General features: G+C 38.7%; 1 protein-coding gene across 2 annotated transcripts; it reads right to left on the bottom strand.

Moving 5' to 3' along the window:
* Positions 1-2,016: 2,016 nt before the first annotated feature.
* Positions 2,017-9,345, bottom strand: LOC132864075 (class I histocompatibility antigen, F10 alpha chain-like). 2 transcript variants are annotated; one of them, XM_060897309.1, is made up of 8 exons: positions 9,152-9,345; positions 7,863-8,129; positions 5,450-5,722; positions 4,974-5,252; positions 4,790-4,882; positions 4,613-4,642; positions 4,473-4,524; positions 2,017-3,091 (listed from the first exon to the last, which is right to left on the bottom strand). In XM_060897309.1, exons 1-7 carry the CDS (start codon positions 9,219-9,221, stop codon positions 4,493-4,495), a joined length of 1,044 nt encoding a protein of 347 aa, XP_060753292.1. In that variant the 5' UTR covers positions 9,222-9,345; the 3' UTR covers positions 2,017-3,091; positions 4,473-4,492. The 2 variants fall into 2 exon arrangements, with proteins under 2 accessions (XP_060753292.1, XP_060753291.1); XM_060897308.1 differs by lacking the exon at positions 2,017-3,091 and adding an exon at positions 3,799-4,391.
* Between the last annotated feature and the right edge of the window lie 11,387 nt (positions 9,346-20,732).

The raw sequence follows: 20,732 nt of genomic DNA on the forward strand, positions 1-20,732 counted from the left end.
GCTGCATTAAGATCTTGGAAAATGTTTCCCCTGCGAAGTCTTAACTTTGTGGTTTGTAACTGGTCTTGCACTATTTCAGTGGGTTCCATTGGTAGAGTGTCATCAAGCATACCGTCTTCTAAAACTGCATATCCAAACTGAATTTCTTCATCAACTGAAATTGAGCTATGTATTACATTCATAGTGCCTGGTTCTATCAACACTACACTGTTGTCTGACAAAAAAGGTGAATCAGCAATGGAACTGTTGTCCTCAGTTATGACAACAAGTTCTTCCTCACATTCACATGCCTCAGCAGAGGTAGAAGGACCTTGTTCAACTGCAAATTCATCTACTGTGTTAATGCTTGTACTTGGAGTTGTGTCTATCCTCTTGCAAGATAGATACAGTCTCAGCATCTTTACCTTCCTCATATTGTTCATATTGTTCATATTGTTCACCTAATGTTGTCTGTGAATTTAGTTCTTCTTCTGTGAAGTCTCTCAATTTCAACTCAAATTCAGTTATATCTCCTAGCTTATTTTTCCCATTTGGAAAGAACAGCTCCTTGCCACACTCTAACAGTTCTGCCATGGTAGCACTCTTCAAAGCTTTTAAATGCCTTGTTCCACCACCACGCTTTTCTTTGATCTGGACAAAGGAGTCACGGATCTCTTCAAACAGTCCCATTTGGTAACTTTGCTCTGTTTTTTGCGCATTTGAGTTTCCACTGAGCTTTTCTGAACGATTATCACCATTCTTCCTCTTGCAGGCCCACTTTTCTTGCAATTTTGACATGAGGTTTTCTGTTGCTTTAGAAAATCTAGTGCTATTTCCTTCTAATGCAGCTACTTCTCTTCTGCAGTACTGTCTTATTGCTATCCGGTCTCCAAATCTGGGGACATATGTCAAAAGCTGTTCATCTGACATACTATTGACTGCAAAGTCAAATCTAAAAGAAAGAGGAAAAAATAACTTAATATTTAATTTTTGCAAGATAATCGGCCAGCAAAAGCTTTATATAAGTTTTAAAGGGTTAATGACCCTCATGTTGTTTAAAACCTGTAGCCTAATTGACTTTCTTCTGTGGAACACAAAAGAAGATATTTTAAGAAATAATATTTAGGTAATATTTTAATCAGATGCTACTTTCATTCGTGCATTTAAAAGTAGCATGCAATTAAATAGTTATGCAATTTTATATAATTATTTAAAGACTTATTTGGTTAATATGTTATTATTAAATAACTATATACAATTGTATTCAGCCAAATAATCTGTGCATTATTCGTATTGTATTGGTTTTTACCTTCTCCTCTTGAAAAGTTGACACAGTACGGTCATCCAACTCTCTATCATATTTTAAAAAATTAAGGAAATTCTCCATTTTAAAAAAATGAAGTTTAAACACATTGCGTTTGGAGCTGTTGTAGTGCTTGTGAACTACAGTTGTCTAAAATGAGGGAGGGGCTACAAATCCGTGAGTACAGTTTGCAAAACCGTGGGTACGGATTGCGAAAGCGTGCGCACGATTTATGAATTTGTGGGTACGGATTACAAAAACTGACGGTACGGTTTACAAATCTGAGAGCACGGATTGTTAACTCGTGCGTACGGTTTATTAATCCGTGAGTACGATTTATAAACTGAGGGAACAGTTTAATAATCCGTGAGTATCACGGATTTGCGGGTGTTGTTTTCTTTTCTCCAAGGGGTGACCAGGCGGGCTCCGTAGGATTCTAACCGTAGAGATTCTAACCGTAAGTAATTGTACACATTGACACGAGTGAGCTAGCATTTCAGATGACAAGATTTTTGTCAGTTTGACATTAATACTGTTACTATTGCAAGGATTTTACAAGTATTAAAAGATATTTGAAGGATTTGACTCAACTGAAAATTTCTTTCCTGCAAATCCTCAAGGCAAGGATAAAGCTCAAATACAATACAATATTATATAATAACTATATATATATACAATTATTTATATGACTGATGTACACTATTTGTGCGAGATGTGATACCCATTACGCCCAATTTTAGCAAAGAAACTGTACCAACACTGTACTTTTATTAATAATTTCAATTCATTTCATTTTTATAGCACTTTAACATTGCCTCAAAATAGCTTTACAGAAGCATAGGAAAAGTATACAAATTATACTACATATAAAACATAAACATACAATATAAAACACATATTTACATTTATGATACTTGGCAAACGCAATTATTCTGAGCGACTAACAATAGAAATTTCAAAAGAAAATATTACAGGAGTCCGAACAATAGATTATTCTTTGGGTATAAAAAAATCAATACAGATATTACACATTTAGAGAACGTTAAAGAATCTTAAACCAAAAGCTACCCTGTAATCCACCGGAATTGCTAACCTTGTAGGCTAATATTATTAGGTGATATAACAATTAGACTACCAGACAAATTATAAATTCGTCCACTGTGTTCATCTCTGAGGAAGTTTATGGATTACAAAATATAAAAAATGGTTACTGATTAACAAGTGATCTTTCTTAATAATTAGTTGTCAAAATACAGTAAATATGTCTACAGGTGAACCCTCAAAAACTCATTAGGAATATTAGAATTATTCTACCATACCACAGACAAATTGTCATGTTCACGAAACAGAGCGGACCCAAACGCAGGATAGCATAAATCAAAACAGGGTTTAATAACTGAAAACATGAAACAGGACGCAGACTAAAGACAGGACAAACCACAGTAGATACACAGTTAAATACACAAGTTAGCAAGAAGTTATATGCTTAATAATATATATATATATATATATATATATATCTCATTGCTGGGTTCAATCCCTGGATAGGGAGCTAACCCAGCTAACTGAGAGCTAACTCTCAGTGCCGGTCTCAAGCCCGGATATAAATGGCAGGGCTTTTCATTCTTCCTATTTTCCACACTCTCTCAGCTCCTCCTTTGTGTTTGTGTTTGATATGGGCAAAGAGGCAGTATGCTGCTGTCCTGGTGCTCCAGGTGGCCAGTCCGCTCCTGAGTGCTGTGTACTTGTCCAGTCTGTGGTTTGGCTTGACCTCACAGTTTACATACTGTATACTTACACAGACTCATACTCTCAAGAAAAACAGCAAAGAAGAAGAAGAAAAAGAATAATAAGAAGAAGAACAACAACATTATTTAATAGAAATTAAGGAGAGTTTAATATTATTCCATTCGTTTATATATATATATATATATATATATATATATATATATGTGTGTGTATATATATTTACTATATAATACTACAAAAATAGATTTTCTGTTTGTTGTAATAATTATATTATTCCACAATGTAGAGATATGCGGTGTGTAATTATAGGTAAATATAATTTTCCAGTAATGTAATATGTTTATAAAAATCTGACAGCTTAATAGTCAATTTAGAAATCTCAAAAATTAAATTCCAAAACATAATCTCAAAATCTTTTTTGGAAGAAACATTTTGGTTTTTGGAAGCATTTTAAATTAGACTGCGCTGAATAGGTTTTTATACAATTCAGTTTAAGCATTCTGATTATTAATTCAAATTCAACAGCTTTCTACAGAAGCATATTGCATTCACTTGAGGAAAAAAAATCTACTCTGTTTTTCTGAATTAACGAGTTAATTATCTCAGAATGATGAGATCATTTTTCATGAATAAAAAGTTTTTTGCTCTGTTTTTCTGAAATAACGACTTAATTATCTCAAAATTATGAGATAAATTTTTTTTTAAAAACATTTTTTTCACTCTTTTTATGAATGAATGAGTTAATTATCTCAGAATTATGAGATTATTTTTCATAAAAAAAAAAAAAATTAATTGTTCTGTTTTTCTGAAATAATGAGATCCCTCAAAACCCTGCCAGGAGCTCTATTTTAGGTGGATTGCATGGAAGTAAACATGTCCCACCTTTCAAGTTTAATCCGGTTTTATTTTACTTTGGGTTTGAGACATTGGGAGATACTTCTGTCTTTAAGTAATATAAATGGTATTGTTATTAGTGCGTTAACTTTGCGCAAACACCTCAAGACTTTGCGCCAGTTCAGACGAAAAGAACATTCTGATCTGCTTGACGTTGCTGTGTTTAGATCAGTTGAACCGATATGGTATGCTTCACGGTAGCCATATCACCATTCGTGAAAACCCGTCGATTGCACCATTGATGCAGATCCCATATGGTTTGAGTTTGTCATATGAATCAACATGCCATAAAAAGTTCGGGACTGGATTATGATACAAACGTCGCCGAAGATGATTCCGGCACCTCGGTTGCACTCCAAGTCAGTTGCACTCAGATTGTCTCTTGTGTCACCACATAGCCAGCCTGAATGCATTTCAGATGCATCATCTTATATCCGTGAAGCATACCATATTGGTTCAACTGATCCTGGAGAAACACAGCAAGATTCAGTGTTACTAAAGAACCAGAATATATTTAATACATAATCACAATGTAAAAGTCTCTTACTCTCTCAGTTCAGAAGATAGTCAGACTTCTTGTTGTGTTTTTTCTTCAGAGGCTGTAAATGATCCAAAGTTAATATTCGGAGTAAACATTAAAAAATAAACAATTACATTTCATTGTTTGCTGATCAAAGGCTCACTCACGGCTCATGTTTTGTGGAACTTGTTTGAAGCCTGAAAGAGAGATGATGGACAAACAATTATTATAAAAACGTGTATACTGTATTTGATCTGAATAAGATCTGAGCTACAATTCACTATAGATAACATCAGATTAGTGTTTAGACTGAAATCCAAAACACAACTTCTGCCTTCTCTTACCAGACTTTTTCTTCCAGATGAGAAATCCAACAAAAGCAACAACAACCAAGACTGCAGCAAGAAAACCAATACGCAGTGCAGCAGATCCTCCATCTGTTAAATCACCAGACTCTTTATTATTTAATGTATTGATACACCAGCTTTCACACTATAAAAGTGATATATAGTAAAATGTTTCTTCTACCTCTCAGGAAGATCTCCACTATCTCCTTGTCCAGGCTGCTGTGCTGAACCACACAGGTGTAGTTGTGTTTCTGCAGATCCTCAGGTGAGACTCTCAGTATGCTTCTCTTCTGGAAGCTTCCATCCTGGTTTGGTAACGTCTCTCTGAGCTCTACATTCTCATACATTACCTCTCCATCCCTCTGCCAGGTGATCATCACTTCTTTAGGGTAGAAACCTGTAGCGTGACACACCACATCTGGAGACGGGTGTTTGTAGAGGACGGATACCTCAGGACGATCTGTAGAGACACACAGGGACATCGATGTTAACACTATGAGTTAGTGTAAAGGAGGATGTTAATGTGTAAATATCAGTGTGTGTTGTAGTGAAGGAGTGTGTCATTAATGTGCACACTATCTGTGTGTTAGTGAAGTTGTGTGTGTTTGTGTGAGCAGAAGTTGCAGCTAATGTAACAGTGAACATCACAGACTTTACCTTTCCTCTCCAGAGTCTCTCTGCTGTAGGTCACATACTTCTGTAACCACTTAATACAGATGTTCTCCAGATAGAATTTTTCAAAAGGAGCAGCTCCTTCAGTATTCAGTTTGTTTTTGGTGTTAAGAGCCTGAGGTTTAACTGCAGTCCAGGTGACATGTTCCAGATCCAGACTGATGAAATCTTCTCCATCATAAGCTAACTGCTCATAACCTCTAACAGTCCCATCATCATGGAGCTCACATCCATATATTCTCTGTAGTGTGTGAACCCCTGTAGAGACACACACACCCACGCACACGCACACACACGGTTCAGTCTCCTTATAGACATTCTTACTTCCTTATTTCTGTCAAATAAAGACAAGTAAACATTTGTTTTTACCAAACAATCGCACCTGAAAATGTCTAGGTATCACACCCAGAATCTCACCCAAATAGGATTTCTCTACATTCAAACGGGTAAATCAGAGCCATACACATTTGAATGTAGAAAAAACTTAATTGGCTTCTTACAGTACATTAATGTTATTATGTAGTTTGTAAATACAACAAGAATATGTTTAAATGTAGGAAAAAATGTGCTCAGGATTGACTCAGGAAACTCGAATATGTGAATATGTGACCAACTTTACTTAAGACGCCGAGGCGCTTTTTCCTTCTCGATAGGTGAGTAACGTTGGTTTTGCTTTGTTACACAGAACTAATATATGCCTTTGTCCTTTACATGATTATGCTTGTGTGTCATTTTTGCTTGTTTGTTTATCTGCAATCGTATTGTTCTTCCCTTCAGCTATGATAAAGACACATTTCTTTCCATTAGTTGCCTGGGTTACGTATGTATGTGTGGGCGGAGCTATCGATACAGGGGTGGGACCCATTTGGGTTTAGGGGCGTGTTTGTTTTGGTGATTTCAAATGCCAACATTGGCTTTCAAACAATGGACACCCCACCTTTAAATTAAAACATCCATCTGAACAAGTTTATCCAAACAAACTGGTTCTAGCTGTTTACCCTGATAGTATCTGAAGAGCTACGACGTGATGGGAAAAAACAGAAACAGATTACAACAACAAAAAACTGGGAACAAACCTTTTCAGCCAGGCCCTTTACTCTGCTCTCACTTGGCTCTCACATGTCCCTTGAAGTACACTAAATACTATGGACCTATGGATTTATTTGTTTGTAGATTCCAACACATTAATAATTTAATTAATTAATTTTATTAACATTAATAATTTAATTAATAAAGAAATTAAAAATTGACCCATGCTTTTTTGCTTAAAAGTGAAGACCCAACTTTATGTATGTTTTGTAAGATTCCCTTATCTGTCAAACATAATTTATTAGATTGTCCTGGACTTAACACAAGCAGAATTAGTTGATTCTTAACATCACACAGCTTTGTTTCCATTTAAAGGTGGGGTCTCCGTTGTTTGAAAGCCAATGTTGACTTTTGAAATCACCAAAACAAACACGCCCCTAAACCAAATGGGTCCCACCCCTGTATCGATAGCTCCGCCCACACATACATACGTAACCCAGGCAACTAATGGAAAGAAATGTGTCTTTATCATAGCTGAAGGGAAGAACAATATGATTGCAGATAAACAAACAAGCAAAAATGACACACAAGCATAATCATGCAAAGGACGGCATATATTAGTTCTGTGTAACAAAGCAAAACCAACGTTACTCACCTATCGAGAAGGAAAAAAGCGCCTCGGCGACTTAAAGGTGGGGTCTCCGTTGTTTGAGAAATGCTGCAGAAAACTGTGTTGCGACACCACACAAAACAAAAACAAAACTAACGTGTAGCCAATGAGCAGAAAGGGGCGTGTCTTGTCAATATGGGCGGATGTTCAGTGCGCATGTGTGACATTAACAGAAAGCGGTTTTAACATTGACATGGAGGATAAAAATAAAGAAAAAGAGCGAAGAAAGGCTTACGATAAGGCAAGAAGTAGGACCGTGTTAATATAGGATCAGCTTTCCAGCGCTGGAGAGAACTGAAGGAGTAGGAAAGCCTGCGATGGGATGCCGAGTTGGCCGCATATTTACAGATTCGAATTTCCCGAGTCAATAACTCCTGAGCTAAACTCTGTTACTAGCAAAACGTGGTTGTATCTGCCAATTGTATCTATTCTATCTACGATAGAAAAGAAGTGTTATTTGTGTAGTAACAGCGTTTAGCTCAGTTTTCTGAAGCATTTCTCAAACAACGGAGACCCCACCTTTAACTAGTCTGTGGTTGAAAATGAAGATAATCAGAGAAACTCTAGTGCATGAAAGTGTCAACATACAGCAGTTGCTGTTGAGATATATTTTGTCTGTAATTTATTGTGTTAAAAAAAAAATAGAACATTAGTGTAAATACACACTAGAGTTAAAATCTGAGTGTGTTTCAGTCTCACCTTCAGTCTGATTAAAGCGCCTCATTAGTGTAATCACATTTTCTTTGTAGATCTCCTGTTCATAATTCTGATTCTGTGTCCCACTGCTCCAGTAGTCTGGATCATCATCAGTGATCTTCTTTATCCACTCAGTTTTTGGGATGTATTTCTTTATGTTATTGTCATAGTACACAAATGGCTCTCCATCAACCAGACCAACATCAGTGTATTCTGGAAAATGTATTCCTGGTGTGACTGAAGTGCGGATGTACTGCAGTGTGTGTGTGACTGTAACAGTGGAAAAAAATATATTATTTTGACACAATGACTGTTTATATTATTGAAATGAGAAGTGAGAGTCTGCACAGTAGAGTCATTGTAAACAGAACATGCTCTGTAGATACAGTACAGAGTGTCTGCTTCTTACCACACCCATTTAAATGAGGAAAACATTTGAGAGTCTACCTGAAATGTAGCTGTAGATTTTATGCAGGTATTATGGTTTTATGAGTGTTAGGATTTTAGATCTGACTGAAGTAACATTCGCTAGACAGGTGACATTAGTCATTATTTTAATCAAAGTAATGTAAAAATAAAGCTAATGTTAGGTACCAACTTAAAACCTACTGGTAATCAACAGTCAACATTTGAAGAACACAACATATAAAAAAAAAGAAAATTAAAGATTTATAAACAGATCGCTGAAGATTTTCACCAGGTTCTGACAGCTGGTTACATACAGGTAAGTTATAAAAAAGATCATAAACGCCTTTCTGTATCTACAAAAGAAGCTTACCAGAAGAAAGGGAAGAAGCTCCCCTCTAAGAATACAAAGACAATTTACACTTAAACAAAACATAATTCTAAAACCAAGTGACATATTAAACATGCAAACAGAGGCTCCTACATACGTCACTGTGTATCATACACATCACTTTCTTTCTGAATTTATGTCACACAGTTGTTCAGTAATATGTAATTTGGAGTTATGAATCATTATTCACTATGTTCTTCACAGTTGTTCTTATTGATGTTACAGATATGTCTATGAAGATCCTCAGTCATCCAGTTGCAGTTATCTGAAAGGTGAGTCATGTTAACTGGAAAAAAGTTCGGTTGACACGACTTAACTTCCAGAAGATGTTACACATCCGCATGTTTACATGGGCATAGTAGTGTCTATAAAACTATTCGATCAGAAACAATAAGGGCTGATTTAACAGAGGAAGTGATAACACTAAGCAAATTAGAAGTTCTTTATCCTTAATATCTTTACATTATCAAGATTAAGTTAACACCACTGAACTCACCTGTGTAAGACGGACAAATAGAGAATGATATCCAGATTAGAACATATATTAAAGTGCAGGGAATCATCATGAAATAGTAGAGAAAAATAATAAACACAAAAAAATTCTAACAAAATAAACTCTAATAATTTATACACTGTGATACTTCTACTCCTGTTTTTATTGTTCTCTCTTGTTACAGTACATTTTCAGTGCTTGTGTCTGAACCTATATCTGAATTTAAGAGCTGTCTCTTCCTCCCCTTTTAAACCACACCTTCAATTTGCCTTTAAAAATTTTATATGCATAAGCAGTGTAGTGGAGATGTGAATAATGCCTTGTCCTCTAATTTTCTATGCTTCCCATGACTGGTAGTTATAATGAATAGAGAACAGCAGAACACAATAAACGGTGAAACCTTTTTACTCTTGCCCGTGTCTACCGGTGTGATACTTTACACTTTAATTCTCTTAAACCTCAAAACTTCCATGACAGCAGTTTCCCCTTCTACTGAAAGTTCTACTTTCATTTATGGAAAAAACCACATACTTTTGTTTCTGTTTCATGTAATATACAACAACTACAACTTAGTTCTGTTGTGAGGTTTATAAGTTTATGGGAGGAATTACAGTGACCTACGTAAAGCCCTTGGCACAAAAGATTTCAATTCAGTTGGATTTATATAACAAATTTAACAATGCACATTAAAATGCCAAATTCCCAAAAACACCCCAAAATCTAGGGGAAAGCCTTCAGAGAAGACTGGATGCTGTTATAGCCACAAAATGACAGGATTAACATCATACTAATGATCAAGGTTTTGTACAGAAATGTCCATCAGGCTCATTTATTTGCAGTGATTAGTTGTCCGTGTACCTTTGGCCATATAATGCATGTCAGAATGATTTTCCCTGAATTCAGCTCTATCTTCAATACAGTAACCCTACAGAAACTGGTCAAATGATTTCTGCACTACCTGACAACTTCTGACTGTTTGGATTAGATGCAACACCAGCATCATTCCATGCAGCACAGTTGTACAGTGTAACCTGTACAGTGTATAGCACTTTGGAGATGGATGTGTGGATGTAGAAGCAGTCTTGAATGTCATGTGTATGTAAGTAGCTTTATTTCATTACCCCATGTACCAGTATTTGTTTTTTATCGTGTTCCCATCCAGAAAACACGGGTATTCATTAAACAATAATCCAGTCACCAACACACAATTGTAATGGTTTAAGCATTACATAGATAATTGTTTGTGTTTAATAGAAAATAAGCAAGTGTGTACTTTTCAACATAATAGATATTTAGTTTTGATATATTTGTGTAGCTGCCCTGCGATGGGTTGGCACTCCGTCCAGGGTGTATCCTGCCTTGATGCCTGATGACGCCTGAGATAGGCACAGGCTCCCCGTGACCCGAGGTAGTTCGGATAAGCAGTAGAAAATGAATGAATGAATGAATGAATGAATGAATATTTGTGTAGCATCTAGCTGACTAGCACTTCAGTAATTGCTCTTTCTCCATTTCATATCGTTTCTTCAGCAGTAGCTTTTGCCCAAAAGTGTATGATTTTGAGTACATGATTTTTAACACAGTGATTTGAATTCTCAAATCAGTAATTTCAGCAGCTATAACAGCAGATCTAACAATAGATTTGGCTGTAATGTAAATCTTATATTAATAAACATTTTCTAACACATTACTGTGTAAGAGAACTGAACAGAACATTGTGTTTTCTTTATGTGTATACAAAAAACATAATGGCCAATTGCCATGAATGTAAATGTACCACACCCAAAAAACCAGTGGAACAGTAGAAACAAGGAACTGGTTTTGCTAAAAATGTCAGAATGAGGTCATATAATTAAACCTCTGGGAATGTGTGTGTTGAATAGTTGAAATGACAAAAAATAAGGCAACTCTGCAGTAAGACAAGTGTAATTTCCTTTTAAGCAGTCATTTCGATACTTTACCTTTGACCTTAAATGGTCTATTTTTATTATTTAGTACAGGTAGAAATTAGAAAAAAAAATTATTTAGTCTATATGCCCTGATTGTACCGGGTAAAATAAAACTGCAGTGATGTTTGTAAAGGGATCTTCTTCACAAAAACAGGAAGTACATAGCACAGGCAAGGTAAAATTCTTAGTGCAAGATGGTAGATAGCTAGATGCTAATGGTTGAGAAAGATTACAAATGACTGGTAGTTATTGTGAATAGAGAACAGCAGAACACAATAAACTGTGAAACCTTTTTACTCTTGCCCGTGCCTACTGGTGTGATACTTTACACTTTAATTCACTTAAACCTCCAAACTTCCATGACAGCAGTTTCCCCTTCTACCGAAAGTTCTACTTTCATTTATGGAAAAAAAACACATACTTTTGTTTCTGTTTCATGTAATATACAACAACTACAACTTAGTTCTGTTGTGAGGTTTATAGGTTTATGGGAGGAATTACTGTACAGTGACCGACGTAAAGCCCTTGGCACAAAAGATTTCAATTCAGTTGGATTTATATAACAAATTTAACAATGCACATTAAAATGCCAAATTCCCAAAAACACCCCAAAATCTAGGGGAAAATCTGATCAAGGTTTTGTACAGAAATGTCCATCAGGCTCATTTATTTGTAGTGAATAGTTGTCTGTGTACCTTTGGCCATATAGTGCATGTCAGAATGCTTTTCCCTGAATTCAGCTCTACCTTCAATAAAGTAACCCCACAGAAACTGGTCAAATGATTTCTGGACTACCTGACAACTTCTGACTGTTTGGATTAGATGCAACACCAGCACCATTCCATGCAACACAGGCAGATCCCAGCTCAGTTGACCGAACCTCATCTCACAATAATATGTACATAAACAAAATAACCCGTCGGTATCTGCACTTTCTATAACAGCTTAGGAGAGACAGGACACATCAACATTATTGAACAGGAACATATTACCTTACATGTTACATATTGTCTTTGACCTTGCTAACACCAACTGTATCGCACCTGGTGAAAGAAGTGTGTTGTGTTGTTTTTTCATACATTTAATTTTGTGAACATATATTTGTTTAAGCTTATGAAAGCATACTTTTATAAATGCATACAGGTTCAAACCTGTCACTAAATCAGAAGTATAATTTGGACCAATAAAAATTCAGGATTCAGGAGAGTCTTCAGTTGCTAAAGTTTCAGTGCACTCCATGCACTGAAAAGAAGAACTCAACCTGGACTTGGACAGATCAGTGTCAGCAAGCATTTGACCTTATCAAACAAGACTTAACACAAGCTCCCGTACTGTTGTCTCCAGATTTTAACCAAACTTTCCGAGTTCAAACCGATGCCAGTGAAATTGGATTGAGAGAGGTTCTTACACAAGAATCTGCAGGAGGAGAACATGTCATAGCATATGCATCCAGACTATTGAGAGGGGCGGAAAAGTCCTACTCTGTAGCAGAGAAGGAATGTTTGGCAGTGTTGTGGGCAGTAAAGTGGAGGCCATATCTAGAAGGGCGACCGTTTGAAGTAGTAACTGATCATGCAGCACTGACTTGGGCTTTTCAGCATCCAAAACCATCATCACGCCTCGTCCGGTGGACTATACGACTGCAAGGGTTTCATTTCACAGTCAAATATAGAAAAGGTCAGTGTAATGTTGTACCTGATGTACTATTTGGATGTACTACCCTGCACACCCAAATGTTCAAGTAATTCACAGTTAAAAGCCCACAAAGTCAGATCCTTGTACTCGGGATACCGATCATCCTCAATGCAAAAGTAACACTAGTGCTTCATTGGGAAATGTTCTTGACATCCATGAAAGTAGAGCCATTTTTCATTTAGAGCCATTTTTCATGTAGAGCCATGTATAGCTACCTGCCTCTGTAGGGGGCGGGGGTTATAAACTATGTGCTCGTTTCTACTTACTGCTCATCATCAGTGGAGTTTGTTAGATGCAGACCATTTTATTTACCACGGGAATTTACTACTGTTTTCATTGTCGGAGTTTACATTCCTCCTAGCGCTAATGCTAAAGAAGCGCTAAGTGAGTTATACGGAGCTATTAGTGATCTGCAGAATGTTCACCCCGATGGACTGTTTATCATAGCCGGAGATTTCAACCATGCAAATCTCAAGTCAGTGCTCCCTAGATTCCAACAACATGTGGACTTTGCTACGAGAGGTGAAAACACGCTGGATCTTGTTTATACAAACATTCCCGGCACGTACCGTGCGGAGCCCCACCCCCACCTCGGCTACTCAGACCACAACACTGTTATGCTAATTCCAGCATACAGACCACTCGTTAGACGCTCAAAACCGGGTCTGAAGCAGGTGCTGCTGAGCTGCTGAGGACTAGAGACCTAGCCTTCAGAACAGGGGATAGGGCGGCCCTAAGAACAGCAAGGGCCAAACTGTCCCGAGCCATCAGAGAGGCAAAGCGCACACACGCCCAGACAATCCACAGCCACTTCCAAGACAGCGGGGACACCCGGCACATGTGGCAGGGCATACAGGCGATCACGAACTACAAGACAGCTTCACCTGCTTGTGATAGTGACGCCACCCTCCCAGACGTGCTGAACGACTTCTACGCTCGGTTCGAGGTACAGAACAACGTAACGCCAAGGAAGACCATCCCTCCCCCGAACGACCAGATACTCTGTCTATCCACGGCCGATGTGAGGAGATCTCTATGGAGTTAACCCACAGAAGGCTGATGGACCAGACAACATTCCTGGCAGGGTGCTCAGAGAAATGTGCAGAACAGCTAGCGGATGTCTTTACGGACATCTTTAACATTTCCCTGAGCAGTGCCGTTGTTCCTACGTGCCTCCAGACTACCACCATTGTCCCCGTTCCAAAGAAGTCTACAGTGTCCTGCCTCAATGACTATCGTCCCATCGCACTCACACCCATAGTTATGAAGTGCTTCGAGAAGCTCATCATGAGGAACATCAAGACCCAGCTACCACCCTCACCGGACCCCTTACAGTTTGTGTATCGTCCAAACCGCTCCACAGACGATGCCATTGCCACAGCCCTCCATTTAGCCCTCACCCATCTGGACAATAAAGACATGTATGTATGAATGCTGTTCAAAGACTTTAGTTCAGTATTCAACACAATCATCCCTCAGCACCTAATTGGGAAGCTGAGCATTCTGGGACTAAACACCTCCCTCTGCAACTGGATCCTGGACTTTCTGACTGGGAAACCTCAGTCCACTGCTGTTCACTCTGCTGACTCACGACTGTGCAGCAATGCACAGATCAAACCATATTATCAAGTCCGTTGATGACACGACAGTGGTGGGTCTCATCAGCAAGAACGACGACTCCGCATACATTTACATTTACAGCATTTGGCAGACGCCCTTATTCAGAGCGACGTACATAAGTGCTTAAATCTCTAACATTGAATACATTAATGCTGGATCACTAAGTTACATACTTAAGATACCATGAGTTTAAAACATGTGTTCAGAGTTCCAATGAAAAAGTGTCAAAGGTGTTTTTTTTTTGTTTTTTAAATGCAAAAGATAAGGAAAGAAGTGCTAGTTGAAGTGTTTCCTGAATAAGTAGGTCTTCAACCGCCGCTTGAAAATAGCCAGTGACTCAGCTGTCCGGACCTCTAGGGGAAGTTCGTTCCACCACCTTGGGGCCAGTACAGAGAAGAGTCTTGTAGTATACTTGCCTCTTACCCTGAGAGATGGTGGAACCAGTCGAGCAGTGCTGGTAGATCGGAGGGTGCGGGGTGCAGTGCGAGGAGTGATGAGGGCTTTGAGGTAAGAGGGAGCTGGTCCATTTTTGGCTTTGTAGGCATACAGAGAGGAGGTGCAACAGCTAACTACCTGGTGTTGAACCAACAACCTGCCTCTGAATGTTGATAAAACTAAAGAGATGGTTGTTGAATTCAGAAGAGTACAGAGTGACCACTCTCTACTGAACTCTCTCTGACGGAAAATTGGTAGAGATCGTCAAGAGCACCAAATTTCTTGGTGTTCATCTAGCGGAGAACCTCACCTGGTCACTCAACACCAGCTCCATCACCAAGAAAGCCCAGCAGTGTCTCTACTTCCTTCGAAGGCTGAGAAAGGCACATCTCCCTCCCCACATCCTGACCATGTTCTACAGAGGGACCATTGCAAGCATTCTGAGCAGCTGCATCACTGTCTGGTTTCGGACCTGCACCATCTCGGATCGCAAGACCCTGCAGCGGATAGTGAGGACAGCTGAGAAGATCATTGGAGTCTCTCTTCCCTCTATTATGGACACTTACACCACACGCTGCATCTGCAAAGCTAACAGCATTGTGGATGACCCCACACACCCCTCACACACACTCTTCACCATACTGCCATCTGGAAAAATACTTGCTCATACTGTACAATATTTCAGTTGTTGCTGTTTTTTGCACAGTCTTATACACTATCTCAGGGGCCTCGAAAGAAACTGTGTTCATTCGAGTATTACTGCACGGAATATTGTCTGAACACCATTTACATACAGTATTGACACTGGTCGGTCGGCGCTGTTTTTTGTTTACTGTCTTTTGTGTACTGTCTTTTTTGTATTTTGTGTATTGTCTTGTAACCTTTTGTCTGCACTGTCTTGTCTGTCTTGTTTGTATTGTCCTCCACTGTCTTGTCTGTCCTGTCTTGCACTGTTTGCACCAGGTTGCACAGTTGCACTTTATGTGGCTAAGACTACTTACTAAGTCCTAGCCCTGTCTTTGTTTTATGTAGCACCTTGATCCTGGAGAAACGTTGTCCTATTTCACTATGTACTGCAACAGCTATATATGGTTGAAATGACAATAAAAGCTTCTTGACTTGACTTGACTTGACTTGACTTGACTCCTTGCACGCTCCCTCAAACCTACCAGCACTGTTCGTCTGGTCTAACAACTCTCAGGGTAACAGTTACTGTAAGTATACAGCAGGACTCTTCTCTGTTTTGGCTGTATTCTTACTGTATGAACTGGCTGTCTTCAAACGAACGCTGAAGACCTACCTCTTCCTGAAATACATAAACTAGCCCTTATCTTCCCTGTTTTCTTTATGTGTATACAAAAACATTCTGCCAATTGCCATGAATGTAAATGTACCACACCCAAAAAACTGTGAAACAGTGGAAACCAGTGGAACTGGTTTTCCTAAAAATGTCAGAATGAGGTCATGTAATTAGACCTCTGGGAATGTGTGTGTTGAATAGTTGAGATGACAAAAAATAAGAAAATAACTCTGTAGTAATCCTGGATCCGAACAACCTCCAAGACCCCAACCAGTCTGGCTTTAAAGCAGCTCATTCCACAGAGACAGCCCTTTTGGATGTCTCTGAGAAACTACATGCTGCTAGATCAGCCAAACTGTCATCTGTCCTTATCCTCCTTGACCTTTCAGCAGCATTTGATACGGTCAACCACGAGACTCTCTTATCCACCCTCAGGAGTCTTGGGATTTGCGGCTCAGCTTGGGAATGGTTTGCTTCCTACCTGGAAGGACGCTCATATCAGGTAACATGGAAGGGAGTGACATCTGCTCCATGCAGACTCTCCACTGGCATCCCACAGGGCTCAGTACTTGGTCCTCTTCTTTTCTTCCTGTATACTCACTCTTTTGGGGAAGTTATTTCCTCACATGGGTTCTCTTACCACTGCTATGCTGATGATACACAACTTATCTTCTCTTTCCCACCCTCAGATGCCACAGCTTCTGACCGGATCTCAGCATGTCTGGCAGAAATTTCATCATGGATGACTGCTCATCAGTTAAAGCTCAATCCTAGCAAAACTGAACTGCTGTTCATCCCAGGTGACTCATCCCCAGGTCATGACCTTGCTATATCCTTGCACAACGATCTGATCTCCCCTTCAGCCACAGCTCGCAACCTTGGGGTAACCATGGACAATCAGCTGTCCTTTTCCTCTCATGCTGCTAATGTGACTCGCTCATGTTGGTTTCTTCTCTACAACATTAGAAGGATTCGGCCATTTCTGTCCACACAGGCTGCTCAGGTACTTGTTCAGTCTCTTGTCATCTCTAGACTGGATTACTGCAATGCACTGCTGGCAGGTCTACCTATGAACGCAATCCGTCCTCTGCAAATGATCCAAAATGCAGCTGCCCGGCTTGTTTTCAACCTGCCAAAGTTCTCGCATACCACCCCGCTGCTGCGATCCCTCCACTGGCTTCCGGTAGCTGCACGCATCAGATTCAAAACACTGATGCTGGCCTACAAAGCCAAAAATGGACCAGCTTACTTCAAAGCCCTCATCACTCCGCGCACTGCACCCCGCACCCTCCGATCTACCAGCACCTCACGACTGGTTCCACCATCTCTCAGGGTAAGAGGCAAGCATACTACAAGACTCTTCTCTGTACTGGCACCAAGGTGGTGGAATGAACTTCCCCTAGAGGTCCGGACAGCTGAGTCACTGGCTATTTTCAAGCGGCGGTTGAAGACCTACTTCTTCAGGAAACACTTCAACTAGCACTTCTTTCCTTATCTTCTGCTTTAAAAAAAAAAAAAAAAAAAAACACCCTTTGACACTTTTTCATTGTAACTTTGAACAAATGTTTTAAACTCATGGTATCTTAAGTATGTAACTTAGTGAGCCAGCATAAATGTATCCAATGTTAGAGATTTAAGCACTTATGTACGTCGCTCTGGATAAGGGCGTCTGCCAAATGCTGTAAATGTAAATGTAAATGTAGTAAGATAAGTGTAATTTCCTTTTAAGCCTTTTGACCTTAAATGGTCTATTTTTTATTATTTAGTAAAGGTGGAAAAAAAACTTTAGGCAGGGCTGACAACTTTTGAATTCAGCTTAGAGTGAGATTTGGGGGTGAGGCTTTGGTTATGGGGAGGGGCGTATGGAGGGGCGTGACTTGGTGTGGACATGTCCCCCGCACTTTTTATAAAAAGTAAATTCGTCCCCCTCACTTTTTTATTGGAGAGTTGTGTTCACCACATGTTGAGGTTTTAATGGAGCAATGTATATAAATGCAGAGTGATTTAAAATTCAAAGAGACAAGAAAGTTTAAGATAGTCTATACATGACGTTCACGGCAATCAGTCACTCACTTGTCACGTCATCATCACGCACCCCCAGTACTGTAGCTCGAGTCGCACCCAGCATTCGGTTACGATGAGCTCAAAGCGGCAAAAACGCTTCACTCCTTTTTTATAAAAATGTCAAGCAGTGTAAGTTGGCATATGGTATCCAAATTGTGTTGCACAATGTTTAGTAACTCTGCCTGCTGCTCTTGTTGAATAATTAGCAAGTTTTAATTTAAATAATTATAAGGAAAAAATAGCTGCTTTGACAAACGTTATATAAACTCTTTTATAACATCTTTTGTTTTAACAAGTGTGTTATCAAAACCCTTCAAATAAGAATAAAGATAATGTTGAACTGAGATTTTACAGCATGTTTAACTCTGCCAATTCTACATAATATCAAGTATGTGTCACTGTATGTACACGACAGAGACGAGGAAGACGAATAGTGACATTTTAAAAAAGATGTCATTTTAATAATAAGGAGCAGGTAAATCACACATACATACAACGTAGTAAAGACGATAACCGACAATGAGTGAAGACAGTGGTGATGAGTATAAATAGAGTCCGGGTGAACAGACAGGTGAAGACAGGAAAAAAAACATGGTGGATGACGGGGTGCAAAGGATGATGGGTAATGTAAAAAATGTAAATAAGGTACAAAGATGTCCGTTTAAAGGTACTGTCCCAGTGGCAAGCTGTTCTATTTCTTTCTTTCTGTTTTATAATCATATATAATCATAACGCATATAAAGCATGATTAAAAAAATCATGATTAAAAATAAAACCTGTCATTTACACAAGGGTTAACTGAAGAAAAAAAAACAGATAACACTGGACATTTCACCCCCCCCCCCCCCACACACACACACACACACACACACTTTTTAAATGATGGCTACGCCCCTGCATTACAGAAGTGTATTAAGTATATATTGATTGTCAAAGTATTTGGTATCTGTACAGAATTTCTTGGGAGATTTACATTACATTTCATTTTCACAAACATTTTACAGAAATAGGATTAACATGTGATTAACATGTTCACAGATTAACATGTGCTCTATTGTAAATGCTGATGGCTGATTTTGTAGCCTTAATCATTGATTTCGATGGCTCCATGTCTGCCATCTTGATTGTCATTAGAGATGACAGTGTTCCCTCCAGGGCCAGGCTGTTTCTAGTTTTTGTTTTGTTTGATCCCACCAGCGAAAATATCCATACCGACACCACCACCAGTCAAATATCTGGACATGATTGATGAGTTGTGATTGATATAAATAAAATCATTTTAATATGGGATGCCATTGACTTGACATTCTGTTCTTAGGAAACAATAATTAACATTAACTACTAGGCATGTCCAGATCTTTGTCATCTGGAAATGCTTTTGTACTGTTTTTTTATGATAAAGTTATGTAAAACAACTGCTCAGTGCTGCAAAACAAACAACTCTGCTAATGCTAACTTAATTCTATATAAACTATATAACACATAGGCCTATTAGTTACTAGCCTAAACTGGACGGAGACACGGAGCGCCCTGTAACACACTGACCTGCCTGCGTTCACAATGCACACGGTGCAGATGGGAGGGAGAACGGCTGACTACACAGTTTATGGGAATAAACTGTGTATTTCCCTCACAATTGTCACAAAAAACTCACTACACTGTCTGTCTGGTCTCTCTGCGCGTTGCTTTGCGAGATCATGCGGCGCGATTTGTTTTTCCTCACTGCTGCACGAGTCTGCGTGAGAATATGGGGGTGTTGCGTGAGAGCGTGAGATTTGGGTCAATTGCGTGAAGTTGGCAGCCTTGCTTTAGTCTATATGCCCTGATTGTACTAAGTAAAATGAAGTGATGATCTTAGTGATGCTTGTGGTATCAGATCAGACCAATCATGTTTGTGAAGGGAACTTCTTCACAAAAACAGGAAGTACATAGCACAGGCAAGGTACAAGTGCACGTTTGTAGATAGCATCTAGCCGTCGCTTCGGCCAACCTAAAAGCGATAGAGAGCTACTTAGCTGCAGCCCATAACAAACCGTGTTATTTTGGAGATCCCTTGTGGCCGAATTCTGTATTGCAGTCAAAAAATAAGTTTAAACCAAATACTGTACATCATACAGGGCTTTTATACCTGTACTTACACATTTAACGTGATCACACACTGTTGTGTGTGGCACACATACAGTGAGGGGAAATAAGTATTTTACATTTATTTTTGTTATGTAATATTCTTCCAGCACATTTCCACTTCAAATGTAACATCCTCACTTAGAATTGTTACATTAACAATTGTGAACAAAATTGAATATATTCATGAACATAAATATGTTGAAAAAAAATTCCATACTACATTTAATGTATGTAATGATAACATGAATCAAAAAAGAGTTTAAAACAGTGTCAAAGTGTCATGTATAGTCGAATGGTAAGTAAATACAGCTTTAGAAACATAAATGCTTACATTCAGTGTGTTTTAGTTCATTGTATTTATTACAAATACTGTAATCATCACAGTGCATTTATA

This window comes from Tachysurus vachellii, chromosome 21 (genome assembly GCF_030014155.1).
Source record: "Tachysurus vachellii isolate PV-2020 chromosome 21, HZAU_Pvac_v1, whole genome shotgun sequence".
Classification (NCBI taxonomy): Eukaryota; Metazoa; Chordata; class Actinopteri; order Siluriformes; family Bagridae; genus Tachysurus; species Tachysurus vachellii.

What these genes read in the sequence shown, in the direction of transcription:
- LOC132864075 (XM_060897309.1), bottom strand. Translation starts at nt 9,221, where the DNA reads ATGATGATTCCCTGCACTTTAATATATGTTCTAATCTGGATATCATTC. An exon ending in AGAGACTCTGGAGAGGAAAG is followed by an intron (nt 5,253 to 5,449) that starts GTAAAGTCTGTG and finishes GTGTCTCTACAG; the next exon opens with ATCGTCCTGAGGTATCCGTC. An exon ending in AGTGGAGATCTTCCTGAGAG is followed by an intron (nt 4,883 to 4,973) that starts GTAGAAGAAACA and finishes GTGATTTAACAG; the next exon opens with ATGGAGGATCTGCTGCACTG.